At 54.4% G+C, this 27,686-nt stretch overlaps 2 protein-coding genes across 3 annotated transcripts; both read left to right on the top strand.

Annotated features, from left to right (window-relative positions):
- The first annotated feature begins 663 nt into the window (after positions 1-663).
- KLK7 (kallikrein related peptidase 7) lies at positions 664-7,933 on the top strand. Its single transcript, XM_055370215.2, has 6 exons — positions 664-910; positions 1,868-1,995; positions 2,408-2,555; positions 3,673-3,920; positions 4,488-4,624; positions 6,725-7,933. Exons 2-6 carry the CDS (start codon positions 1,926-1,928, stop codon positions 6,878-6,880), a joined length of 759 nt encoding a protein of 252 aa, XP_055226190.1. The 5' UTR covers positions 664-910; positions 1,868-1,925; the 3' UTR covers positions 6,881-7,933.
- Positions 7,934-15,113: 7,180 nt separating this feature from the next.
- KLK6 (kallikrein related peptidase 6) lies at positions 15,114-26,359 on the top strand. 2 transcript variants are annotated; one of them, XM_063701569.1, is made up of 7 exons: positions 15,114-15,247; positions 16,182-16,233; positions 16,662-16,709; positions 17,467-17,623; positions 21,261-21,508; positions 22,930-23,066; positions 24,118-24,386. In XM_063701569.1, exons 3-7 carry the CDS (start codon positions 16,670-16,672, stop codon positions 24,139-24,141), a joined length of 606 nt encoding a protein of 201 aa, XP_063557639.1. In that variant the 5' UTR covers positions 15,114-15,247; positions 16,182-16,233; positions 16,662-16,669; the 3' UTR covers positions 24,142-24,386. The 2 variants fall into 2 exon arrangements, with proteins under 2 accessions (XP_063557639.1, XP_004061308.3); XM_004061260.4 differs by lacking the exon at positions 24,118-24,386 and adding an exon at positions 25,674-26,359 and having other exon boundaries at positions 15,119-15,247.
- The last annotated feature ends 1,327 nt before the right edge of the window (positions 26,360-27,686 follow it).

The raw sequence follows: 27,686 nt of genomic DNA, 5'->3' as shown, positions 1-27,686 counted from the left end.
TAACTTACACCTCTCTATTAGAGTTGGGAATGGGTTCAGGCTTACAGGCACGACTGGGATCAGCTTGGACAAGTTCCCACAGGCGGGCCAGAATTAGGGTGTAGGGTCTAGGCCACCCCTGAGAGGGGGTGAGGGCAAGAAAACGGCCCCAGAAGCCGGGCGCAGTGGCTCACGCCTGTAATCCCAGCACTTTGGGGGGCCGAGGCGGGCACATCATGAGGTCAGGAGATCGAGACCATCCTGGCCAACATAGTGAAACCCGGTCTCTACTAAAAATACAAAAATTAGCTGGGAGTGGTGGTGCGTGCCTGTAATCCCAGGTACTGGGGAGGCTGAGGCAGGAGAATCACTTGAACCTGGGAGACGGAGCTTGCAGTGAGCCGAGATCGCGCCACCGCACTCCAGCCTGGCGATAGAGAGAGACTCCATCCAAGAAAAAGAAAGGAAGGAAGGGAGGGAGGGAGGGAGGGAGGAGGGAAGAAAGAAAGAAAACCGCCCCAGAGAAGGACCCGAGCCAGAGCCTATTCTCTGAGCTCAGCGCGTCCTTGAATCCCGCTCCTGCCCCTCAGACCCGCGCACCGGGTCCCTCTCCCGACAGCAGCCAGGAGGGACTGTGGGACCAGAATGTGCGGGGGCGCAGGAGCTGGGCACCGCCCGTCCTTCGGAGGGAGGGTGGAGAGAGAGTGCAGTGGTGCCAATTGCTCTCGCTGCGTCAGGGTTCCAGATAACCAGAACCGCAAATGCAGGCGGGGGTGTCCCAGAGTCGGCTCCGCCTGCACCCTAGGGCGCTGGGGCCGGGCATGGGGCGGGGGGTGGTATAAGAGGACGGCCCAGCAGAGGGCTGGAGATTTTGGAGCCCAGCTGTGTGCCAGCCCAAGTCGGAACTTGGATCACAGAAGATCCTCTCGAGGTGAGAAGAGGCTTCATCAAGGGTGCACCTGTAGGGGAGGGGGTGATGCTGGCTCCAAGCCTGACCCTGCTCTCGAGAGGTAGGGGCTGCAGCCTGGACTCCCGGTCCTGAGCAGTGAGGGCCTGGAAGTCTGCAATTTGGGGCCTTTTAGGGAAAAAGGAACTACAGAGTCAGAAGTTTGGGTTCCACAGGGAAGGGCAAGATCGGAGCCTAGATTCCTGGGTCTCTAGGGGTCTGAAGAACAGGAATTTTGGGTCTGAGGGAGGAAGGGCTGGGGTTCTGGACTCCTGGGTCTGAGGGAGGAGGGGCTGGGGCCTGGACTCCTGGGCCTGAGGGAGGAGAGACCCGGACCTGGACTCCTAGGTCTGAGGGAGGAGGGGCTGGGGGTCTGGACCCCTGGGTCTGAGGGAGGAGGGGCTGGGGGCCTGGACCCCTGGGTCTGAGGGAGGAGGGGCTGGGGTTCTGGACCCCTGGGTCTGAGGGAGGAGGGGCTGGGGTTCTGGACCCCTGGGTCTGAGGGAGGAGGGGCTGGGGGCCTGGACCCCTGGGTCTGAGGGAGGAGGGGCTGGGGCCTGGACTCCTGGGTCTGAGAGAGGAGGGACTCGGACCTGGACTCCTAGGTCTGAGGGAGGAAGGGCTGGGGGTCTGGACCCCTGGGTCTGAGGGAGGAGGGGCTGGGGGCCTGGACCCCTGGGTCTGAGGGAGGAGGGGCTGGGGGCCTGGACCCCTGGGTCTGAGGGAGGAGGGGCTGGGGCCTGGACCCCTGGGTCTGAGGGAGGAGGGGCTGGGGGCCTGGACTCCTGGGTCTGTGTGGGAAGGGGCTGGGGCCTGGACCCCTGGGTCTGAGGGGGGAGGGGCTGGGGCCTGGACTCCTGGGTCTGAGGGGGAAGGGGCTGGGGCCTGGACCCCTGGGTCTGAGGGAGGAGGGGCTGGGCCTGAATGCTTTCTCCTTCTCAGCTCCAGCAGGAGAGGCCCTTCCTCGCCTGGCAGCCCCTGAGCGGCTCAGCAGGGCACCATGGCAAGATCTCTTCTGCCCCTGCAGATCTTACTGCTATCCTTAGCCCTGGAAACTGCAGGAGAAGAAGGTGAAAGCTGGACTGGGAAGTCTGACCTCACCTCGGGGCCCCCACTGACCCTCTCCAAGGAGTCCCTGAGTCAGAACCCCTCCCTCCTCAAACAGCTTCCATCCTGGGAGGACCAGACTGTCGGCTGAAGCCCCCGCTCTTCCTGCTTCTACTGACTCAGGGGATCTCTGTCCCCTCCAGGCCCTGCCTCCTGTGCTCAGTGTCTCTCTGTGGTTCCCCGGATGAGATGCGCCTCCTGGGTTTCTGAGTGGGCTCCTTCTGTCTGTCTCTATCCCTATCTCTTGCTTTCTCTGTATTTCTCCACGCATTTTCATCTGTCTCTGTCCATCTCTGACTGCGGGAATCCCTGAGGTGCAGCCTCAGCCTTCCCCTAATGCTAGCTACCCACATGCTCCTCCATGTCTCCATCCAGCCCAGGGTGACAAGATTATTGATGGTGCCCCATGTGCAAGAGGCTCCCACCCATGGCAGGTGGCCCTGCTCAGTGGCAATCAGCTCCACTGCGGAGGCGTCCTGGTCAATGAGCGCTGGGTGCTCACTGCCGCCCACTGCAAGATGAAGTAGGTGCCGCCCAAGGCTCTGCTGGAGGTGTGCCAGCGTCTCCAGCTCGCTATGGGGGTGGAAGGGCAGTCTTTCTGTGCCTATGGCTCTATTCTCCTCTCTCTGGGTCTCTGTCCCCCTCTCTCTGGGCCTCTATACCCCCTCTCCCCGGGGCTCTGTCCCCCTCTCTCCCTGGCTCTCTGTCTCCCTCTCTCTGGGTCTCTGTCCCCCTCTCTCTCTAGGTCTCTGTTTCCCCTCCTCTCTCTCTGGGTCTCTGTCCCCCTCTCTCTCTGGATCTCTGTCCCCCTCTCCCTGGGCCTCTGTACCCCCTCTCCCTGGGGCTCTGTCCCCCTCTCTCTGGGTCTCTGTCCCTCTCTCTCTGGGTCTCTGTCCCTCTCTCTCTGGATCTCTGTCCCCCTCTCTCTCTGGGTCTCTGTTCCCCCTCCTCTCTTTCTGGGTCTCTGTCCCTCTGTCTCTGGGTCTCTGTCCCCCTCTCTCTCTGGTCTCTGTTCCCCCTCCTCCCTCTCTGGTCTCTGTCCCTCTCTCTCTGGGTCTCTGTCACCCTCTCTCTCTGGTCTCTGTTCCCCCTCCTCTCTCTCTGGGTCTCTGTCCCCCTCTCCCTGGGGCTCTGTCCCCCTCTCTCCCTGGCTCTCTGTCTTCCTCTCTCTGGGGCTCTGTCCCCCTCTCTCTCTGGATCTCTGTTCCCCTCTCTCTGGGTCTCTGTCCCTCTCTCTCTGGGTCTCTGTCCCTCTCTCTCTGGATCTCTGTCCTCCTCTCTCTCTGGGTCTCTGTTCCCCTCTCTCTGGGTCTCTGTCCCCCCTCCTCTCTCTGGGTCTCTGTCCCCCCTCCTCTCTCTGTGTCTCTCTCCCCCCTCCTCTCTCTGTGTCTCTGTCCCCCCCTTGCTGGCTCTCTGTCTTCCTCTCTCTGGGGCTCTGTCCCCCTCTCTCTCTGGATCTCTGTTCCCCTCTCTCTGGGTCTCTGTCCCCCCTCCTCTCTCTGTGTCTCTGTCCCCCCTCCTCTCTCTGGGTCTCTGTCCCCCCCCTCTCTGGGTCTCTGTCCCCACCCCGTGCCCCGGGTCTTTGCACACCCTCTCTGTCACAGTGTCTCTTCTGAATCTGTGAATGTCACTCCTCGCAGTGAGTACACCGTGCACCTGGGCAGTGATACGCTGGGCGACAGGAGAGCTCAGAGGATCAAGGCCTCGAAGTCATTCCGCCACCCTGGCTACTCCACACAGACCCATGTTAATGACCTCATGCTCGTGAAGCTCAATAGCCAGGCCAGGCTGTCATCCATGGTGAAGAAAGTCAGGCTGCCCTCCCGCTGCGAACCCCCTGGAACCACCTGTACTGTCTCCGGCTGGGGCACTACCACGAGCCCAGATGGTAGGTGGCCTCAGTGACCCAGGAGTCCAGGCCCCAGCCCTCCTCCCTCAGACCCAGGAGTCCAGGCCCCAGCCCTCCTCCCTCAGACCCAGGAGTACAGGCCCCAGCCCCTCCTCCCTCAGACCCAGGAGTCCAGGCCCCAGCCCCTCCTCCCTCAGACCCAGGAGTCCAGGTCCCAGCCCTTCCTCCCTCAGACCCAGCAGTCCTGGGACCCAGACCCTCCTCCCTCAGAACCAGGAGCCTGGGCCCACAGCCCTCCTCCCTCAGACCCAGGAGTCCAGATCCCAGCCCCTCCTCCCTCAGACCCAGGAGTCCAGGCCCCCAGCCCTCCTCCCTCAGACCCAGGAGTCCAGGCCCCAGCCCCTCCTCCCTCAGACCCAGGAGTCCAGGTCCCAGCCCTTCCTCCCTCAGACCCAGCAGTCCTGGGCCCCAGACCCTCCTCCCTCAGAACCAGGAGCCTGGTCCCACAGCCCCTCTGGTCCTCAGGCCCAGGAGCCTGAACAACAGCCCTTCTGGTCCTCGCCCCCATCCTCTGTGACTAACAGCTCTCCCTGCTCCTCCCTGCAGTGACCTTTCCCTCTGACCTCATGTGTGTGGATGTCAAGCTCATCTCCCCCCAGGACTGCACGAAGGTTTATAAGGACTTACTGGAAAATTCCATGCTGTGCGCTGGCATCCCCGACTCCAAGAAAAACGCCTGCAATGTGAGATCCTCCCCCCCAATTCCTCCCCAGTCCTGGGTACCCTGTCTGCATGCCCCAGGGACAGAGCTTGACCCGAGTGACTGGGCACCAAGCCCGGCCTTGCCCTCCCCCCAGGCCTGGCCTCCTCAGCTTTTTTCACCTCATTCTCTGCCTAGGTCAGGTGTGGGAGTTTACTTAGGGGCTGATGTGGCCCTGGGGATGGGACAGAGAGTTTAATAGGGGTGAGAAAGTGGGGGTGGGACCAGGGAAGGAGACTGAGGTGCTGGCCTCAGGCCCAAACCTTAAGGGGGCACCAAAAACCTCAGTGATTGAGATAAATCATAACGCAATATTTAAAAATAAAAATAAAAACTCATGCAGAAGTCCACGATGGACAAAATGTCACATTTTAAATAAAGAGCAGGTGGATCTTACTGAATTTTCCCTTGCCGTAGGTACTAGCGTGGCTCAGCACAGCGCTGTACTGGCACTGTCTTCATTTAAAATGTGGATACCATGCCCATCATGCAGTTTTATGTATTACATTTGATTTCATTAAGTACTGCATTGAAGTATTATGTATTGCAGTTACTGAGATTTTGTGCCTGAAGCCGATGACTCACTCACCTGACCCTGGCCCTGGTCCCGGGGAGAACACTCTTTCTCTCCACCTCCTCTCTGTTCCCTCTTCCTGGCCTTTTGTCATCCCCTCTGTTTCTGAACAGTCTTCCCACATCTCTCTTTGTGACATAATTTCATTTCATTCTTTGCCTCTTTGTTTTTTCTCTGTGTTGAGCTAGCTTGCTCTCCCTCCCTTGCTCTCTCCACGCCCTCCTCTCTGCTCTCTGTCTTCTCCCTTTCTCTTGCTTCTCTCTCTCTCCTCCCCTCCCTCTCTCTCCTCTCCCTGCCCCCCTGCTCTCTCTTTTTTCCTCTCTCTCTGTCTCCTCTCTGGCCCTCTCCTCTTTCTCTCTCTCCCCCACTTCTCTGTCTCTCTTCATCTCTCTCCCTCTTCTCTCCTTGCCCCCTCCTTTTTACTATCTCTCTCTTTCTCTTTCTTCTATCTCTCTCCTCTCCCCACCGCTCCCCCATCTCTGTCTTTCTTTCTCTCTCTTTATTCTCCTCCTCTCTTCCAGTCTCTCTCTCCTCTCCCCACCCCACCCCATCTCTCTCCCCAAATCTTCCCCCCTCCCCCTTTCTCTTTGTCTCTCTCTTCTCCCTCTTTCTTCTCCACCCCCATCTCTCTCTCTCTCTCCTCTTCCCACACCCTCCCCCTCTGCCTCATCTCTTTGTCTGTCTCTCTTCTCCCTCCTTCTTTTCCACCCCCATCTCTCTGTCTCTCTCTCTCCCCATACCCTTTCCCTCTTCCTCATCTCTCTTTGTCTCTCTCTCCTTTCCCTCTTTCTTCTCCACCTCCAACTCTCTCTGTCTCTCCACACCCATCCTCCTTGCTCACATCTGCACCTTCAGCTGTCAGGGGATGTGGGATGGTGAGTGTTAGGGGTAGAGGAGATGGGAGAGAGATGACTGTCCTAGAGAATAGGGTGTTCCCCTTCTCCACTGGTGAGGGCCAGTTTCATGAATGTGCAAGCTCTGCACTGACACAGAGCCCCACACTCAGAAGGGTCTCAAACTTAGTCTAATGCATTCCTGTTGTTGTCTTGAAATTCTCAATAATTTGTGAACAAAGAGCCTTGCATTTTCGTTTTGCACCAAGCCCTGTAAATTATGTAACTGGTCTTCACCCTGGTCTCCGAGACCACCGTGTCCCCCTTTCCTGCGCCACAGGGCATGCATCCACCCCTTGGAGATGGTGTTCCTTCTCCCGCTAGCTTGGAGCAGGGTCCTTAACATTGGAAAATAAAGAGTGCTCTGATCCTGGAAGCCCCACCCCTTCTCTGCAATTGGTCTCATTGGCCAAGGGTCAACCCAGTGTCTTCAAAGGACCTAGTGTGTCCCTAGCACTAGCTCTCCCATTAGTCCCCAGAGACAATGAGTCTCTTCTCATTGGCTGTGGTGGAAGTCCATAATCTGCAAGACAAAGACCGATAACTGAGGAATGTATGAGAATGAGTTGGGCTTTGATCTGAAGCCAAAGTTAATCTCCGGCTCTATTCCCTCTAGGGTGACTCAGGGGGACCGTTGGTGTGCAGAGGTACCCTGCAAGGTCTGGTGTCCTGGGGAACTTTCCCTTGCGGCCAACCCAATGACCCAGGAGTCTACACTCAAGTCTGCAAGTTCACCAAGTGGATAAATGACACCATGAAAAAGCATCGCTAACGCCGCGCTGAGTTAATTAACTGTGTGCTTCCAACAGAAAATGCACAGGAGTAAGGACGCCGATGACCTATGAAGTCAAATTTGACTTTACCTTTCCTCAAAGATATATTTAAACCTCATGCCCTGTTGATAAACCAATCAAATTGGTAAGGACCTGAAACCAAAACAAATAAAGAAACACAAAACCCTCAGTGCTGGAGAAGAGTCAGTGAGACCAGCACTCTGAAACACTGGAACTGGACGTTCGTACGATCTTTACGGAAGACACTTGGTCAACGTACACCGAGACCCTTATTCACCACCTTTGACCCAGTAACTCTAATCTTAGGAAGAACCTACTAAAACAAAAAAAATCCAAAATGTAGAACAAGACTTGAATTTACCATGATATTGTTTATCACAGAAATGAAGTGAAACCATCAAACATGTTCCAAAAGTACCGGATGGCTTAAATAATAGTCTGGCTTGGCACAACGATGTTTTTTTTCTTGGAGACAGAGTCTCTGTTGCTTGGGCTGCAGTGCAGTGATGCCATCTTGGCTCACTGCAACCTCCGCCTCCTGGGTTCAAGTGATTCTCGTGCTTCAGCCTCCCAAGTACCTGGGACTACAGGTGTCCACCACCACACCAGGCTAATTTTTTGTGTATTTTTACTAGAGACAGGGTTTCACCATGTTGGCCAGCGTGGTCTCGAACGCCTGACCTCAGATGATCCACCCACCTTGGCCTCCCAAAGTGCTGGGATTACAGGCATGAGCCACCACGCCCAGCCCACAATGATATTATAAACCTATTAAAAATGATACTTAGACAGAATTGTCAGTATTATTCAAGAACATTTAGGCTATATGATGTTAAATGACAAAAGGAAGGACAAAAATATATATGTATGTGACCCTACCCATAAAAAATGAAATATTCACAGAATCAGATCTGAAAACACATGTCCCAGACTGCATACTGGGGTCGTCATGAGGTGTCTCCTTCCTTCTGTGTACTTTTCCTTGAATGTGCGCTTTTATAACATGAAAAATAAAGGTGGGGAAAAAAGTCTGAAGATCTAAGGTTGGAGAGAGGTGACCTTTCAGGAAGGGAGACTAGAAAGAAAAATGTGCCTGGTTTTGAGCCCTGGTCCTGCCGGCCCTGTTCCAGGGCGTATTTCCATTTCCCAGATCTCAGTTTTTCCTGTCTGTAAAATGGGAGAGAGAGGAAAGGATGGAGAGAGGAAGAAGGAAGGGAGGAGGGAGGAGAGAACAGGCCAACTTCATCAGTGTGGGAAGGGGTGTGAAAGTGTTTCTGAGCATCTCACGAGTGACAAGTGAGGAGGGAGGCTGGCGGTTTTCAGAGGGATTGGGATGACGGTAGACAGGACACAGGGGTCCCACGGGGGTCTGCCAGAAGTAAGCAAACGGTGCCGGAGGAAGATGGTGGCACCTGCTCCCCAAGAAGGGAGGGAAAGGAACCTGGGGAAGGGGGTAGGATGAGGGAGGAGTCCTCTGTGACTCAGAGCCTGGCCACACCCCCAGCCATCTAACATCAAAGATCCTCTGTGTGGTCACACCTCAGACGCTGCTGACAGAGGAGGCACTCCAGCCCAGGACACGCCCTCCTACCTGTTCTTCCTGTTTTTCTCCCAGAATTCCCTCCCCACCAAGATCCTCCAGATCCTTCCCCTCCTTATCTCATCTCCCTCTGAGTTTCTCCTAACCCAGGCACCCCAGCCCTGTCATATTGCAGAAATTCTGCAGCCGCTAATTCTGATTCTCCCACATAGGAGGCTAACACAGAAAACGCAGGAGTCCAGGCCCCCAGCCCCTCCTCCCTCAGACCCAGGAGTCAAGACCCCCCAGCCCCTCCTCCCTCAGACCCAGGAGTCCAGACCACCCCCAGCCCCTCCTCCCTCAGACCCAGGAGTGCAGGCCCGACCCCACGAGCCCCTCCTCCCTCAGACCCAGGAATCCAGACTCCCTCCAGCCCCTCCTACCTCAGACCCAGGAGTTCAGACCCCCCTGCCAGCCCCTCCTCCCTCAGACCCAGGAATCCAGACTCCCCCCCCAGCCCCTCCACCCTCAGACCCAGGAGTCCACACCACCCAGCCCCTCCTCCCTCAGACCCAGGAGTCCAGACTACCCCCAGCCCCTCCTCCCTCAGACCCAGGAGTGCAGGCCCGACCCCACGAGCCCCTCCTCCCTCAGACCCAGGAATCCAGACTCCCCACAGCCCCTCCTACCTCAGACCCAGGAATCCAGACTCCCTCCAGCCCCTCCTCCCTCAGACCCAGGAGTTCAGACCCCCCTGCCAGCCCCTCCTCCCTCAGACCCAGGAATCCAGACTCCCCCCCGCCAGCCCCTCCTCCCTCAGACCCAGGAGTCCAGACTACCCCCAGCCCCTCCTCCCTCAGACCCAGGAGTTCAGACACCACCCCCGCCAGCTCCTCCTCCCTCAGACCCAGGAGTCCAGACCACCCCCAGCCCCTCCTTCCTCAGACCCAGGAGTCCAGATCCCCCGCCCCAACCCCTCCTCCCTCAGACCCAGGAATCCAGACTCCCCCCCCAGCCCCTCCACCCTCAGACCCAGGAGTCCACACCCCCCAGCCCCTCCTCCCTCAGACCCAGGAGTCCAGACTACCCCCAGCCCCTCCTCCCTCAGACCCAGGAGTGCAGGCCCGACCCCACGAGCCCCTCCTCCCTCAGACCCAGGAATCCAGACTCCCTCCAGCCCCTCCTCCCTCAGACCCAGGAGTTCAGACCCCCCTGCCAGCCCCTCCTCCCTCAGACCCAGGAATCCAGACTCCCCCCCGCCAGCCCCTCCTCCCTCAGACCCAGGAGTCCAGACTACCCCCAGCCCCTCCTCCCTCAGACCCAGGAGTTCAGACACCACCCCCGCCAGCTCCTCCTCCCTCAGACCCAGGAGTCCAGACCACCCCCAGCCCCTCCTTCCTCAGACCCAGGAGTCCAGATCCCCCGCCCCAACCCCTCCTCCCTCAGACCCAGGAGTCCAGACTCCCCCCAGCCCCTCCTTCCTCAGACCCAGGAGTCCAGACCCCCTGCCCCAACCCCTCCTCCCTCAGACCCAGGAGCCCAGGTCCCCAGCCCCTTCTGTTTCTGGGCCTGTCAAGTTTAAAGAATGTCAAACATTTTCGACCAGTCATTCCCCTGAAGTTTTAGCAACATTTTCTCTCTCTTCTGCAAGCCACTCCAACATTCAATCTGGAATTTTAAAAAGTAACAAAACATTGCATTTGCACTAAGTCAGCCTGGAGATCCCTGGCCCTGGCCCTCTGCTCTCCTATACGCAAGCTACAGGTAGATTGGTTTGCAATGACTGAGACGGTACTAATGTTGATTTTTTTTAAGTAATTCATTTTTCTTTGGGTAAGCAGTATAGTGTGGTAGTTAAGGGACTAGCTTTGGATCTTGGCTTCTTGGGTTCAAATCCCAGTTCTAGTCCCTACAAGCTATTTTTCTTTAAGCTCATTACTTCCCCTGTCCCTGTTCCTTCATCCTTGAAATGGGAGAAAAAGCACCTACTTTCTAGGGTTATTACAGAGATTTTATAAGTTAATATACAGAAAGTGCTCAAACATTGTGTGGCACAAGATAAGCCTTCCTTCAATGGGCATTGGTTTTAGTTTAGTTTAGTTTTGTTTTGTTTTTCTTTTTTTTTGAGACAAAGTCTTGCTCTTGTCACCCAGGCTGGAGTGCAATGGCACGATCTCAGCTCACTGCAACCTCTGCCTCCCAGGTTCAAGTGATTCTCCTGCCTCAGCCTCCTGAGTAGCTGGTATTACAGGTGCCTGCCACCATGCCCGGCTAATTTTTGTATTTTCAGTAGAGACCAAGTTTCACCACGTTGGCCAGGCTGGCCTCAAACTCCTGACCTCAGGCAATCCACCCGCCTTGACCTCCCAAAGTGCTGGGATTACAGGCATGAGCCACCGCGCCTGGCCCAGGCATTGGTTTTTATTGTTTATGACTTCTGGCACTTTTTTCTGCTTACAGTCTCATGAAGTTTCCTTATAAATTTTTTTTTTCTTTTTTTCACATAGGGTCTTGCTCTATCATCCAGGCTAGAGTGTGGTGGCATGATCATAGCTCACTGCAGCCTCAGTCTCCTGGGCTCAAACAATCCTTTTGCCTCAGCCTTTTGAGTAGCTGGGACCATGCCTGGGCTGATTTTTTTTTTTTTTTTTTTTAGTAGAGACGGGGTCTCACTATGTTGTCCAAGCTGGTCTCTAATTCCTGAGCTCAAATAATCCTCCCACCTCAGCCCTCCAAAGTGCTGGGATTACAGGTGTGAACCACTGCACCCAGACAGAAGAATTTATTTAGTGAAGAGTTTTGCAGAGCAAGACAATCTGGAGCAAACTATCCAGTAAATAAGCATTCAAAGTATGCAGAGATGGCAAACCATGAAGGTCACCAGAGAAGAGGTAGAGTTAGAAATTTCTTTCTCTTCAAAGTCCCTCCACTCCTCACAGCCTAACACCTCCCTTCTTTCCCCACCCAGCTCTCAACAATTCCTCCCAAGTTCACTCACCTCGTACTGTCATAAGATAGACCCAGCCAGGCCACCAAGGGATGGGCCACATCCACGCCATGTTGGAAGCTGAGTGCCCATTCAGGCTCCACCATTTCCTGGATGTTTGATGTTGAGCAATGAACTTCCCGTTCTGAGCCTCAGTTTTCTTACCTGTAAAATGGGAGTGGGTGTGATAAAGTCGTTTAGTCATTTGGTCAGTCTTGCCTAAGGCTTCTTCTGGGCAAGGTCCCGTGTGGTTGCTTGGGACACAGGGATGAGTCAATCCCGTACCTGCCCTCAAGGAGCTCACGGTCCAGTGGAAGAGACGATGAATGTCAATCCAGGTGGCCCCCCGTCCAGGTTGGGTTGAGGGAGACACCTGCTGTGGGAAACTACGTGAGAGAATGAGTAATCCAACTACAGCAGGTGGCAGCTGGGTGGTGTTCAGGGAAGGTTTCCTGGAGGAGGTGATGTCCAAGCAAAGACTTGAAGGACAGGTTATTGCCAGGAAAAGGTGGGGAAAACATGCTAAGAAGAGAGAATAGGCCAGGCGCGGTGGCTCACGCCTGTAATCCCAGCACTTTGGGAGACCGAGGCAGGCAGATCACCTGAGGTCAGGAGTTCATGACCAGCCTGGCCAACATGGTGAAACCCCATCTCTACTAAAAATATAGGCATGGTGGTGTGTGCCCGTAATCCCAGCTACTCGGGAGGCTGAGGCTGGAGAATTGCTTGAACCCAGGAGGCGAAGAGAGATTGCACCACATCACTCCAGCCTGGGCGACAGAGCGAGACTCCATCTCAAGAAGAAGAGGGAATAGCATTCAGTGAAGGGCCAGAGGCCAGAGGGCATGGCATGGGTCAGGGAAGCTTGATGTGTTCTAGAAAGCTGGAGCCACACGGAGACGTAGACATAGCTGTGTCATGCAGTGTGAGGGCCACTCACCACTCAGGACTCTTTTTAAAAAAATTTTTGACAGGGTCTGGCTCTGTCACACTGAAGTGCAGTGACGTGATTATGGCTTACTGCAACCTGGGCCTCCAGGCTCAAGCAACTATCCCACCTCAGCCTCCTGCATAGCTGGGACCACAGATGTGTGCCACCACACCTAGGTAATTTTTTTCTTTTCTTTTTTTTGTTTTTTTTTTTTTAGAGATAGGGTCTCACTATATTGCCCAGGCTGGTCTCGAACTCCTAGGCTCAAGTGATCTTCCCACCTCTGCCTCCCAAAGTGCTTGGATTACAGGCATGAGCCACCTTGTCCAGCCATGTCAGGCTGGGGTGCAGTGGTATAGTCACAGCTCACTGCAGGCTCAACCTCCCAGGCTCAGCAATTCTCCCGCCTCAGCCTCCTGAGTAGCTGGGACTACAAGTGTGCACCACCACATCTGGCTAATTTTTTTACTTTTTGCAGAGATGGTTTCTCACTATGTTGCCCAGGCTGGTCATGAACTTCCAGACTCAAGCTATCTACCCACCTTGGCCTCTCAAAGTGCTGGGATTACAGACATGAGCCACCATGCCTGGCCTTAAATTTATTTTTTAATTGACAAGCAAAAATTGTATATATTTCTGGTGTATAACATCATGTTTGATATATGTATGTATATGTTGTGGAATGGCTAAACCAAGCTATTTAACATATGCATTATTTTACACCCTTATTTTTTGTGGTAAGGACACTTAAAAAATCTTCTGACTTAAAAAAAAATGTATGGTGATTGGAAAATGTAAATGTGCATGCGTGCTTGGCATCACATTTCATTGGCCAGGACTTCCCTGGATGCTAAAGGTCTTCAAATGCCAGGCTGGGGGGCTGGGACTTGGTCCCAAGGGAGATGGGGACCCAGGGCAGGTCTGTGAGAGGAAGGGCAAGGTCAGCACAAGGCACAGGAAGGTCTCCCTGGGGCAAGGGATACAGAGAACAGAGGGATCCTGGTCCAGGTGGGAGAGGTGCAGCTCTGAGTTGGGGTTGGGGGTGTGGGGACAGAGAGGAAGGGATCCCCCAGAGACAGGAGGCAGAGGGATAGGGCCTGGTCACTGGGTTGTGCAACATCAGACTTGCTGTCTGTGAAGATAGCACATCCTGAGAAGAAGATGCTGGGGTCAGTGGGGACCAAATGTGAGAGGGAGCACCCGGAGAGTGTACTGAATACCGAAGTAGTCTTCATCCCTGGAGTGATGGGGGATGGGCAATGCAAGATGACAGTTAGATTCAATGCAAGAGAAAGAAAAGGGTTGGCTGGGAACAGTGGCTCATGCCTGTGGTCCCAGCTCCTGGGAAGACTGAGGCGGGAGGGTCGCTTGAGCCCAGGAGGGTTGAGGCTGCCACAAGCAAGGATCGTGCCACTGCACTCCAGCCTAGGCGACAGAACAAGACCTTGTCTCAAAAGAAAAAAGAACTTTTTTTAAGTTACCTGTAGTGCCCAGCCCAAGCAGGTGCTGAGCCAGACTTCATTTCTATCATTGTCCTTATTACGCAGTGACCTCCCCCTCCTCATTTCTCTCCACTCTGCCACGCACACACCCTCACCCTCCAGCCCATACCAACCACCCCAACCACTGCCTGCGGTTCCCCATGTGCACCCAGGCCAGGCATTTTCACGGCCTTTCCTCCTGACCTACGCCTGGCTCAGCTTTCTAGGCCCAAGTTCAAAGGCACCTCCCTAAGTCTTCCCGGATCCCTCTGCTACTGCCCAGCACCACCATCTTATCACAGCCCCACGTCATTCCCAAGTGCTCTCTGATTTCTGCTTAACTCCATGCCTCTCGCTGTGTGTCCGCATCTCATCAATAAGTCCTCAAGTCCTCCTCCATCCTGCTAGCTTCCTCATCGCTCGGGAATCATCCCCGCTGCTTCCTGGGGAACCTGACTCCCTTCTGGGCACACACGGTGCTACCCCCGGGGAAATCTAAGAAGAGACCCAGGAGAAGATAAGCACGGAGAGTCAGAGAATCAAGGGGAAAGAAAGGGAGAGAGGCCGGGCACAGTGGCTCACACCTGTAATCCAGCACTTTGGGAGGCCAAGGTGGGTGGATCACCTGAGGTCAGGAGTTTGAGACCAGCCTGGCCAACATGGTGAAACCTCTTCCCTACTAAAAATACAAAAAAACATTTAGCCGGGCGTGGTGGTGGGTGCCTGTAATCCCAGCTACTTGGGAGGCTGAGGCAGGAGAACTGCTTGAACTCAGGAGGCGGAGGTTGCAGTGAACTGAGATCACACCACTGCACTCCAGCCTGGGTGACAGAGCAAGACTCCGTCAAAAAAAAAAGATAGAAAGAAAAGAAGGAAGGAAAGAAGGAAGGAAGGAAGGAAGAGAGAAAGGGAGAGAGAAAAAAAGAGGGAGAGAGGGACAAAATAAAGTGGAGAAAAAGGTAGAGAGACACAAATACAGAGACTGAGATGGGAGAGAGAGAGAGATGGAAGCCCCCTCCCCTCCATGGCCAGGGAGACAGATGGAGCAAGAGACCTCAGGGGTGGGCAGACTTGGAGGAGAAGGACCAGGAGGATGTGGAGTGCCGAAATCTCCAGTCAGTCAGAGACTGCAAAGGAGGACTGTCAGACAGGGACAAAAGGAAGCCATTGATGTAACCGCCCTCCCGCCTGCCCACCGGAAGAGAGGTTGAGGCGCGGAGCTGCTGGGAGCATGGCACTGGGGTGCTGGGGGCGGACAAAGCCCGATTGTTCCTGGGCCCTTTCCCCATCGCGCCTGGGCCTGCTCCCCAGCCCGGGGCAGGGGCGGGGGCCAGTGTGGTGACACACGCTGTCTCCCCGGCTGGCTGGCTCGCTCTCTCCTGGGGACACAGAGGTCGGCAGGCAGCACACAGAGGGACCTACGGGCAGGTGTGTGAGTCACCCCAACCGCACTGAACCTGGGCAGGCTGGTTCCCAGTGCCGGAGGGCTCTGGAGCCCGGAGTGAGGGCCTGCAGGTCCCTGGGTGGCACAGAGAGTGCTGGGGGTGCAGGGAGGCCTGAGGCACCATCTGCTTGCCCCAGAGGCCGGAATTTGTCTTCAGACACTTTCTTTCTCCAAAACCCGGAGGTCTAAGGACTGAGCCGACTAGAACTTCCTCTGCCTCAGATTCAGGCCCCAGCCCCTCCTCCCTCAGACCCAGGAGTTTAGGTCCTAGCCCCTCCTCCCTCAGACCCAGGGGTCCAAGTTCCCACCTCCTCCCTCAGACTCAGGAGTCCAGGCCCCCAGCCCCTCCTCCCTCAGACCCAGGAGTCCAAGTTCCCACCTCCTCCCTCAGACCCAGGAGTCCAGGCTCCCAGCTCCTCCTCCCTCAGACCCAGGAGTCCAGGCCCCCAGCCCCTCCTCCCTCAGACGCAAGGGTCCAGGCCCCCAGCCCCTCCTCCCTCAGACTCAGGAGTCCAGGCCCCCAGCCCCTCCTCCTTCAGACCCAGGAGTCCAGGCCCTCACTGCACTCAGGGACCAGTGCTCCCCTCCCTGGAGGCCTGGTCAGGGGTCACCAAGAGCAGAGCGTAGGGGTGGGAGGAATGTGTGTGGGAGGCCTGGGTAAGGAGGAAAAGGGTGTAGCCAGTCTCCTGGCTCAGGGACCTGAGAGACAGGGGTTAAAAGGACGTTCCAGAAGCATCTGGGGACAGAACCAGCCTCTTCCAGGGAGGCCTGGGAGCTGGGGGTGTGTGTCTGGCAGTCCCTGCAGCCCTGGGCTCTGCGGCCCCTGCGTCCTCTGCTTGGCTCTGCCACTGCATCTGAGTGTCTTCTCTCCTCACGGCTCCCCGCATTTCTAACTCTTTCTGCCTCATCGTCTCAAAGCTGTTCCTTCCCCCGACTCAAGAATCCCCGGAGGCCCGGAGGCCTGCAGCAGGTGAGATCACAGACATCACAGAACCTGCCAGGTGGGCAGGGTGGGTGGCCATTTCGCACAGAGCCAGGCTCCGAGGAAAACTCCCATACAGAGGAAGAACGCTAGGGTCCCCTAGGGTAACCCTCTCCTGTCGACAGGAAGGCAAATCGGTGCCCAAGAAAGTAGAAAGATCTAATCAGAATCTCACCATGGGTTACTGGACCAGTGGACGTAGTTCTGAATTCTCTTTGGCACTGTTTTCGTGGGATCCTCTGATGGAAGACGTGGGCTGGGGAAGAATAAATCAGGAGGCTAGACGGGAAGGACAGAGGTCAAGGCAGGAGAGCATAGCAGGCCAGGAAGGAAGGAGAGGATGCAGAGGGAGCAGACAGAGGGATGGGGGGAGGTTCGAGGCAGTGACTAATGGACCATGTGGCTTCCCCTCTCAGGAGCGGCCATGAAGAAGCTGATGGTGGTGCTGAGTCTGATTGCTGCAGGTGGGGAAAGGGCATTTGGATGGGGGAGGCTTGCAGACAGGGTGGGGCTTGTTGATGGAGAAGAGGCTGGTATTGGGGATGGGGATATGCACAGGGTTGGGGTGGGGGAGCTTTGAAATGAGGAAGACGTTGGGGATTAGGCTAAGGGTGGGGAATACAGATGGGGAGGGTGGTGGGAGGTGGGTTTGAAGATATGAGGGTTTGGGGTGGGGTTGGCTTTAGGGATGGGGATCTAAACGGAAAAGAGGTAGGAGGTAGGTTGGAAAGTTGGAGAGAGCCCGGGGATAGGGGATACAGTTGGGTTTGTAATGAGAATGGGGTAAGTTTGGGAGTGGAAATACAGAGAAGCTTTTTTTTTTTGAGACAGGGTCTCACTCTGTCACCCAGGCTGGAGTGTAGTGGCATGATCCATAGTTCACTGCAGACTTGAACTCTTGGGTCTCAAGTGACCCTCCCACCTCAGCCTTCCAAGTAGCTGGGACTACTGGCGTATGCCACCATACCCTGCTAATTTGTGTGTGTGTGTGTGCGCGTGTGTGTGTGTGCGCATGTGTGTGTTTGTGTGCGTGTGTGTGGAGATGAGGTCTGTGCTACCCAGGCTGGTCTCAAACTCCTGGGCTCAAGCGATCCTCCTGCCTCAGCTGGGATTGCAGGCATAAGCCACTGCACCTGACCAATCTTGACTGGAGTTCATGTTGAGGGGGATGCGCTTGGTTTCTCCAGAACTCCTCTCTGACTCAGATCTTCTCTCCCTCAGCCTGGGCAGAGGAGCAGAATAAGTTGGTGCATGGCGGACCCTGCGACAAGACATCTCACCCCTACCAAGCTGCCCTCTACACCTCGGGCCACTTGCTCTGTGGTGGGGTCCTTATCCATCCACTGTGGGTCCTCACAGCTGCCCACTGCAAAAAACCGTGAGTCTACACCGTAAATGAACAGCGGATGCGACTGAACCCTGAGGGTGTCTTATAGATGTCAGGCGGGAGGTGACACAGGCATCCCCCCCCATCCCAGCACGAGGCCATCTGATAGCCAGGTGCATTCGGCTGTTGCTTAATTGAGTACTTAATGTGTGCCAGGCCCTGCGGGCATAGCAGTGGAAAAGAAAATAAAAAAAAGAAAACAAAAAAAAAACAAGCAAAATTGCTGTTTTCCTGAACTTACTTTCTAATGGGGGAATTGGATCATTTGGGGACCTGCAGGGCGTGATGGGCATTTGGATTTAATTCTGAGCACAGTAGGAAGCCACTGGGCAGTTTTGTTTTTGTTGTTTGTTTGTTTTTTGAGACACACTCTGTCGCCCAGGCTGGAGTGTAGTGGCATGATCTCAGCTCACTGCAACCTCTGCCTCCCAGGTTCCAGCGATTCTCCTGCCTCAGCACCCCAAGTAGCTGAGATTACAGGTGTGCACCACCTTGCCTGGCTAATTTTTGTATTTTTGGTAGAGACGGGGTTTCACCATGTTGGCCAGGCTGGTCTCGAACTCTTGACCTCAGGTGATCCGCTCGCCTTGCCCTCCCAAAGAGCTGGGATTACAGGCATGAGCCACCACCACACCCAGCCTAATTTACATTTTTACAAGCACCCTGGCTACCACGTGGAACGTGGTCTGGGCAAGAGAGAGGGAGGGAGGCCCACGTGGGGGCTGTTGCTTTCATCCGGCGACATAGGAGGGTGGCTTGAACCTAGGCGGTCGCAGTGGGGATGGAGGGATGTTGAATATCTTGGGATGTGGAATTCTGAGACTGAGCCAGCAGAATTTGGCAACGAGGAACAGGAGGGAGAGGAAGAAGCAGGGCTGGCTTCCGGGTATTTGTCCTGAACAACTGGGTGTTTTGCCACGTCTTTCTCTGAGTTGTGGGAGAGGGAAAGAGAAACAGGCCGGGTGTAGGCACGGGAGCATCTGACATTTTGCTTTAGCCACAATGAGTTTGAGATGCCTGGGAGATGTCCCAGCAGGGAGGCCAGGGAGGACTCTGGAGCTCAGAGGAGAGGTCAGGGCTGGAGGTTAAAATGAAGGCATCGTCAGCAAACAGGTGTATTTAAAGCCATGGGACTAGATGAGATCATCCAAAAAGCTGGCATAGTTGGAGGAGCTGGAGGGCCCAGGATGAAAGCCCTGGGCGCTGATCCTCACTAGTCAGATTCACGACAGCTGCCACTTGTTTGATGCTAACTACCAATCAGGTGCTGAGTGAAACCATGTACACACCTTTCCTGGAATGCCCACCACAAGGGACTCTTGGCACCATTTTGCAAATGAGGAAACTGAGGTGCAGCGAAATAGCAAGTGACAATCCCTGGGGTGGTTCCCCTGACCCCAAGGAGACCTGGAATGACTCTCACCACCATCATTCATTCCTTTGATGTACATTGACTAAGAGCACCTGCTAAGTGCCACATTCGAGTTGGGCAGTGGAGATTCAGCAATGGATGAGACACACACGTCATCCCTGCCCTCGGGAGCACAAGGACAGAAAGGTGCAGACAAGCACTTATTTAAGAAGCAAAGTGAGGGCTGGGCACGGTGGCTCATGCCTGTAATCCCAGCACTTTGGGAGGCCGAGGTGGGTGGATTACCTGAGTTCGAGACCAGCTTGGCCAACATGGTGCAACCCTGTCTCTACTGAAAATACAAAAAATTAGCCAGGCGTGGTGGTGGGCTCCTGTAATTCCAGCAACTTGGGAGGCTAAGGCAGGAGAATTGCTTGAACCTGGGAGGCGGAGGTTGCAGTGAGCCGAGATCGTGCCACTGCACTCCAGCCTGAACCACAGAGCGAGACTCTGTCTAAAAAAAAAAAGGAAAGAAAGAAGCAGCAAATTGGGCTGGCCGTGGTGGCTCATGCCTGTAATCCCAGCACTTTGGGAGGCCGAGGCGGGTGGATCACTCGAGCCCAGGAGTACAAAGCTGCGGTGAGCTGTGATCTACAGAACACCACTGCAGATCCAGCCTGGGTGACAGAGCGAGACCCTGTCTCAAAAAAACAAACAAACAAACAAAAGAAGCAAACCCTTCAAAACCCCATATAATTACAAATTATGAAGGAAAAGAATACGGGTACCTACTTTAGATGGAGGAGGGTCAGGAAGGACTTTCTAATGAGATAAAATCCAAGTGGAGGCATGAAGATGGGAAAAGGAATGTTCAGGGCAGAGGAAAGGCTGTGATAACACCCCTGAGGTGAGAACCGTCTTGAGTATTCTCAGAAAAGAAAATTTCCCGTTCACTGGGGGGCAGAAGGTGCTGGGAGATAAGGTTGGAAAGTGACTATAGCCAGATCACACAGGGGCTCCAGTGCCAAGTGGAGGAGCCCAGGCTTTATTCTTAGGACAATGGGGAGCCATGGGTGATGTCTGAGCAAGGGAGTGACTCTCTGTTTGTTTCAGGAATATGTATCAAACACCTATCATGTGCCAGGTGCTGATCAACGCACTGGAGATACTATATCTGAATAGAACAAAAATCCCCATCTTGACATCCTAGAGCTGCACTGTCTAATATGGTAGCCATCAGCCACATATAGCAAATTACATTGAAATTAATGAAATGGAAAATCCACAAGCCGCATTTCAAGTACTCAGCAGCCACCTGTAGCTTGTGGTTCCCCCAGCCACCTCTGGACAGTGCAGATCGAGATCATGACATCGTAGCATTTAGTGGACAGCATTGCTCTGCAAGGAGGAGAAATAATACAATGAGTAAATATTTAACAATAAATATATAGCATGTCAGATGATTGTGATAAGATCTCTGGTGGAACAGAAAGCAGGGGAGGGAGATAGGAATTGCCTACTAACAGGTATTTGTATTTTAATTGGGCAACTAAGGAAGGCTTCCCTGAGAGGCGACATTTAAAGGAAGTGAGGGAGTGAGCTATGCAGATAATTGGAGGACAGACTTGCTGGCAGAGGGAACAGCAGTGCAAAGGCCCTGAGGTGGGAAGACCACTATTGTGTTCAAGGCAAGACAGGGAAGCCAGCGTTTGGCTGGAGCAGAGGGAGAGAAGGGGAGAGTGGGAGGAGAAGATGTCTGAGAGATGATGGGGCAGTGCTTGCAAGGCCTGGTGCGCCACGTTGAGAACTTTGGCTTTGATTCCGAGTGAGATGGGAGTCATAGGAGGGGCTGAGCAGAGGAGGCACAGGACCAACTTACATTGTTAAAATATCTCTGGCTGCTTTGTGGAGGATGGACTGTGGGGGGCCAGAGACAGAGCAGGGAGCCCAGTGAGGAGGCTACTGCTCTAGTTCAGGTAGGAAGTGAAAAGGCAGCTCAAACCAAGATGGTAGCCGTGGGAAAGGTGAGATGTGGCCAGATTCTGGATATGCTTCAGAGAGGCAAAAGGAATTCTGGACAGCTTGGATGTAGGGCATGAAATAAAGAGAGTGAAGAATAGCCCCCGAGATTATTCTGAAAGGATGGAATTGCCATTTACCCAGCTGGGGAAGACTGTGGGAGGAGCAGGCCAGCTGATTCATGACTTCCCAGCCCTCTCTGAAGCCTCAACTGTAGCCCAAGGGCTCCAGGTGAGACCCAGCCCTCTTCCTTCCCAGGAATCTTCAGGTCTTCCTGGGGAAGCATAACCTTCGGCAAAGGGAGAGTTCCCAGGAGCAGAGTTCTGTTGTCCGGGCTGTGATCCACCCTGACTATGATGCCGCCAGCCATGACCAGGACATCATGCTGTTGCGCCTGGCACGCCCAGCCAAACTCTCTGAACTCATCCAGCCCCTTCCCCTGGAGAGGGACTGCTCAGCCAACACCACCAGCTGCCACATCCTGGGCTGGGGCAAGACAGCAGATGGTCGGTAGTGGGAGGCTGGTGGGGAGCAGGCTACTGGCTACTGGGGGAAGTGGGCCAAAGGATGGGGGGTGGGAAAATTGGTAAGGGGCCATGGGAAGATGGGCTAATGGTGAGGACCAATGGGACAGGGTTTCAATGGGAGAAAGGTCAAGGGGGAGGGAGAGTGAATTTGGGAGCTGGGCCAGTGAGTGAACAGCCAATGGAAAATGTAGACCAATGGGTGAATAGCATGGGAGAGATGGAACATAAGATGAAGATTCAATAAAGAGGGAAGGTCAGTGGGGAGATGCTAATCAGGAAGGATGTCAAAGGTCAAAGGGGACTGATCAGGATTCATTGAACAGCAGGAAGGAATAATGGAGAAGGAACTGATGGAAGAAGAGAAACCAATAAAGCACAAAAGCCAACTGAAGGATGTGAATTGAGACAGTGAATGGGGGTACAGCTGATGGAAGAGGGACTAAGGGGAAAGGATCAATGGTCCAGAGGAGTCACTAGAGGAAAAAACAGGTCCAATAGATCAGCAGGAACCATGAAGGTGGGCCTGTGTGTGAAGGGCCAATAAGAAAGGTGAACCATTGGATGAAGGGCCAGTGGGAAGGCAGAGCCAATGGGGGAGGATGTGGAAAGTTGGAAAAGGACCAATGAGGGAGGTGGACAATTGGATGAAGGGCTAATAGGAAGGGAGAGCCAGTGGGGGATGGTGAGGCCAGTTAGAAAAGGACCAAGGAGAGAAGCAGACCAATAGGAAGAGAGAGCCAATGAGGGAGGGCAGGGCCAGTTAGGAAAGGACCAATGAGGAAGGTAGACCATTGGAGGAAGGGCCAATAGAAAGGGAGGATCCATGAGGGAGGGTGGGGACAGTTAGAAAAGGACCAATGATGGAGGTGGACCATTGGATGAAGAACCAATAGAAAGGAAGAACCAATGGGAGAGGGCGTGGCCAGTTAGGAAAAGACCAATGGTCATAGAGTGACCAATCAAGATGAATCAATGGGCAGGAAGTGTCCATTGAAGAATGGACTACTGATCAGGAGGGGTACAGTAGAGGAGGGCCTAATAGAGGAAGAGTCCTCCAGGTCAACTGAAACTACTGAAGAAGGTGGGACCAGTGGAAGAGAGAAAAGTGGAGGAGGGACCTAAGAGAAAAGGAAAACCAATAGGAGATGAGGACTCCTGGAGAAGAGACTATTAATGAGGAAGACAGCCAATGGGAGGGAAGAATGATAGAAAGAGGGACCAATTAGGAGGCAGGGACGACGGTAATGAGTTGTAAGAATGAGAGACAAACAGGAAGAGGGGAGCCAATAGAAAAGAGGGACCAATAGAGGATGGAGGACTTATAGGGGCTGGGGGGTGACTGGGGAGGATGTGGGGAGTGCAAGGCCTGGGCTGAGTCTGGCCCATCTCTCCCCTAACAGGTGATTTCCCTGACACCATCCAGTGTGCATACATCCACCTGGTGCCCCGTGAGGAGTGTGAGCGGGCCTACCCTGGCCAGATCACCCAGAACATGTTGTGTGCTGGGGATGAGAAGTACGGGAAGGATTCCTGCCAGGTGAGGTGACCCGGATCTGCCACTTACACAGCCAGAGACAGGACGAAGGCACAGAAACATGGCCAGACACAGGAAGAGAGAGACACAGGCCAAAAGAGAGCTTTACAGAGACAGATAGAGACAGGCTGAGGGAGAACCCAAGCCCCGAAAAGAAGAAGAGACTTAGTTCAACACACAGAGACACAGTCAGGGATATGCAGAGATATAAAGACACAGCCAGCAGAGACAGGAAGTGCAGAGACAAGGATGGAGGCCGCGGGATCAAGAACCAGAGAGGCCAGGAGCAGCGGCTCATGCCTGTAATCCCAGCACTTTGGGAAGCCGAAGCAGGAGGATCACCTGGGGTCAGGAGTTCGAGACCAGCCTGATCAACATGGTGAAACCCTATCTCTACTAAAAATACAAAAATTAGGATGGGCACAGTGGCTCATGCCTGTAATCCCAGCACCTTGGGAGGCCGAGGTGGGTGAATAACCAGGTCAAGAGATTGAGACCAGCCTGGCCGATATGGGGAAACCTAATCTCTACTAAAAATACAAAAATTAGTTGGGCGTGGTGTCAGGTGCCTGTAGTCCCAGCTACTCAGGAGGCTGTGGCAGGAGAATCACTTGAACCTGGAGGCGGAGGTTGTTGCAGTGAGTCGAGATCATGCCACTGCACTCCAGCCTGGCAACAGAGCAAGATTCCGTCTCAAAAAAAAAAAAAATACAAAAATTATGCAAGCATGGTGGGACACACCTGTAGTCCCAGCTACTCGGGAGGATGAGGCTGGAGAATTGCTTAAACCCAGGAGGCAGAGGCTGCAGTGAGCTGAGATCACGCCACTGCACTCCAGCCTGGGGACAGAGCCAGACTCTGTCTAAAAACAAAAAGAACCAAAGAGAGGTAGTAAGGAAGCAGATGGTGTGAGGGGACTGTCCTTCCTCAAACAGAGCCCCCACGAGTCCTGCTCAGAAACGACCAGGCTCTGGAGGAGGGAGACACTAGCTGGGGAAAGGGGACTCCCTCCCGAATACTTTAACTTGGGTTTCCTCCATTGTCATCCATCCAGGCTCTCCTCTTTATGCCGGAATGACTAATGCATTGAGGGATGTGCAGAGACCAACCAAGAGGGAGACAGAGGCAGAAACAGAGACAGAGACAGGGAAAGCGATACATAGCAAGTCGGACGCAAAGAAAGGGCAGGCGGGCGAGACTGTCCTCAAGACACGAGGTGGAGAGGTGTCCCTGGACAGAATAGTGCCAGGCATATCTCTCCCTGGGCCCTCCCTACCTCTCCCACCTGGGTCTTATCGTCTCCTCCTCCCCCTCCTCCCCCTCCCCATCCTCCTCCCCCTCCTCCTCCCCCCTCCTCTCCCTCCTCCTCCTCTCCCTCCTCCTCCTCCTCGTCTTCACCCTCCTCCTCCTCTTCCTCCTCCTCCTTCTCCTCTTCCTTCTCCTCTTCCTCCTCCTCCTTCTCCTCTTCCTCCTCCTCCTTCTCCTCTTCCTCCTCCTCCTCCTCTTCCTCCTCCTCCTCCTCTTCCTCCTCCTCCTCCTCTTCCTCCTTCTCCTCTTCCTCCTCCTCCTCCTCCCCCTTTTCCTCCTCCTCCTTTTCCTCCTCTTCTCCTCCTCCCTCTCCTTCTCCTCCTCCTCCTCTTCCTCCTCCTCCTCTTCCTCCTCCTCCTCCTCCCCCTTTTCCTCCTCCTCCTTTTCCTCCTCTTCTCCTCCTCCCTCTCCTTCTCCTCCTTCTCCTCTTCCTCCTCCTCCTTCTCCTCTTCCTCCTCCTCCTCTTCCTCCTTCTCCTCTGCCTCCTCCTCCCCCTCCTCCCCCTCTTCCCCCTCCTCCCCCTCCTCCTCCTCTTCCTCATCTTCTCCTCCTCCTCTTATTCATCTTCTTTTCCTCCTCCTCCTTCTTCCTCTTCCTCTTCATCTTCCACTGCCTCTTCTCCTCTTCCTCCTCCTCCCTCTCCCTCTCCCCCTCCTCCTCCTCCCTCTCCTTCCCCTCCTCCCCCTCCTTCTTCCTCTTCCTCTTCCACTCCCTCTTTTCCTCCTCCTCTTCCTCCTCCTCCATCTCCCTGACCCCCTCCCCCTCCCCTCCTCCCTCTCCTTCCCCTCCTCCCCCCTCCTTCTTCCTCTTCCTCTTCCACTCCCTCTTTTCCTCCTCCTCTTCCTCCCCCTCCATCTCCCTGACCCCCTCCCCCTCCCCTCCTCCCTCCCCCTCCCCTCCTCCCTCTCCTCCCCTTCCTCCTTCTCCTCCTTCGTCTTCATCTTCTTCTTTTCTCTCTCTGTCCATCGGTCTCTACACCTCTGCCTCTCTCCACACCTCTCAGTCTCCATTCTTAAATTGTTTCTCTTTCTTGCTCTCTATGTTCCTCTGCATCTTGGCATTCCTGTCTCTGTGTCTTTGAGTCTCCTTTATTCTCTCTCTACCATTCTCTCTCTGTGCCTTTGTGTGTCTTACTGTCTCTCTCTCTGTCTCTCTGTCCCTGAGTCTTTCTCTCCATCTTTCAGTAAGTACCTCTGTCCCTTTCCACCTCTCTCTCTCTCTCTCACACACACACACACACACACACACACACACAGTCTCTGGGTCTCTATCTGTATCTGACTTTCTCCCTCTTTCCTGCAGGGTGATTCTGGGGGTCCGCTGGTATGTGGAGACCACCTCCGAGGCCTTGTGTCATGGGGTAACATCCCCTGTGGATCAAAGGAGAAGCCAGGAGTCTACACCAACGTCTGCAGATACACGAACTGGATCCAAAAAACCATTCAGGCCAAGTGACCCTGACATGTGACATCCACCTCCCGACCTACCACCCCACTGGCTGGTTCCAGAATGTCTCTCACCTAGACCTTGCCTCCCCTACTCTCCTGCCCAGCTCTGACCCTGATGCTTAATAAACGCAGCGACATGAGGGCCCTGATTCTCCCTGGTTTTACCCCAGCTCCATCCTTGCATCACTGGGGAGGACGTGATGAGTGAGGACTTGGGTCCTTGGTCTTACCCCCACCACTAAGAGAATACATGAAAATCCCTTCTAGGCATCTCCTCTCCCCGACCCTTCCACACGTTTGATTTCTTCCTGCAGAGGCCCAGCCGCGTGTCTGGAATCCCAGCTCCGCTGCTTACTGTCGGTGTCCCCTTGGGATGTACCTTTCTTCACTGCAGATTTCTCACCTGTAAGATGAAGATAAGGATGATACAGTCTCCATAAGGCAGTGGCTGTTGAAAAGATTCAAGGTTTCACACCTATGACATACATGGAATAGCACCTGGGCCACCATGCACTCAATAAAGAATGAATTTTATTATGAGTGGGGCTTTTTGCTTTGATTTGACTTCCAACTTTCTGAAATCTAGATATTCTCAGTTCTCCTTTACAGCCCAATTTGATTTTTCCTCCCCTCCAGGAAGGCACTCTTGATGCCTCCACCTTGTGCTACACCTCAAAGATGGCTTTTGCCCCTAAATTTTTTTTCCCTCCCCAAGATGGAGTCTTGCTCTGTCACCCAAGCTGGAGTGCAGTGGCGCCATCTCGGCTCACTGCAACCTTCGCCTCCCGGGTTCAAGCAATTCTCCTCCCTCAGCCTCCTGAGTAGCTGGGATTACAGGTACGTGCCACCATGCCCGGCTAGTTTTTGTATTTTTAGTAGAGACGGGGTGTCACCATGTTGGCCAGGCTGGTCTCGAACTCCTGACCTCATGATCCGCCCACCTCGGCCTCCCAAAGTGCTGGGATTACAGGTGTGAGCCACTGTGCCCAGCCTAAACTTTTGTCACAGCCAAACCAGGAAGGTGGGAGGGTAGGAAGACCACCATGCATGGGTAACGGTGATGGGAGAGGAGGGCAGGGATCAGATCCCCAAGCATCTCAGATGCCAGCATGAGAGGCTGAAACCTTCTCCTGAGGGCACTGGGGGGCCATGGAAAGTCTGTGAGCTGGGGCAGCCCTAGGGCCATGTGCAGGATGAACCAGAGGGGAGACCCTGGAGGCTGGGGCTGGGGAGGAGGTTGAGGTGATGATGCAGGGAGAGAAGTTGAGGGTTGAGGTGGGGCTGGGCCTGGGAGGGCTGGAAAGGAAGGCTGGATATGAGGTCACCCTTTGGAGAAGTTTGGGTGGGTGGCATTCTCACAGAAGGAACAACATGTAGACAATCCTGGGGGTGTGAGGACACCTGTGAATCGTCCTGGATGGTGGAGGCTGGCGTTTGAGGTGGGAGAAATGAACGATGTGGCTGGAAATGTAGGTCAGCGGAAGATGATGCCACTGAGCGCCAGGCAGAAGAACTTGGACCTGATCCCAAGGGCCTGGAGAAAAGGCAGGACGTGGTCAGATCTGGGCTTTAGAAAGACCCTATGATCTTTGCCTTAAGAATCAAAGAAATGCAACATTCTATCATGGGGACGTGATGGAAGGAAGTGGCTGACTTTGTGACTTGATGGAATTATGAAGTCATGTGAATGACCTGGGCCCCCCTTGAGCAACCTTCTCCGGAAAAGCCGTGAAATTCACCAGGGTCACCAAGAGGAACCCAGCCAATGACGGTCCAGACCAAAATCAGCTGCAGTTAATTGAGAGAAAATTGACTTTCTTTTTTTCTTTTTGAGACAGAGTCTCAGAGTCTCACTCTGTCGCCCTGG

The sequence above is a fragment of the Gorilla gorilla genome, chromosome 20, assembly GCF_029281585.2.
Source record: "Gorilla gorilla gorilla isolate KB3781 chromosome 20, NHGRI_mGorGor1-v2.1_pri, whole genome shotgun sequence".
In the NCBI taxonomy this organism is placed as follows: domain Eukaryota; kingdom Metazoa; phylum Chordata; class Mammalia; order Primates; family Hominidae; genus Gorilla; species Gorilla gorilla.
The sequence above is the reverse complement of the archived record's forward strand: the minus strand, read 5'-3'. Positions and strand labels throughout refer to the sequence as shown.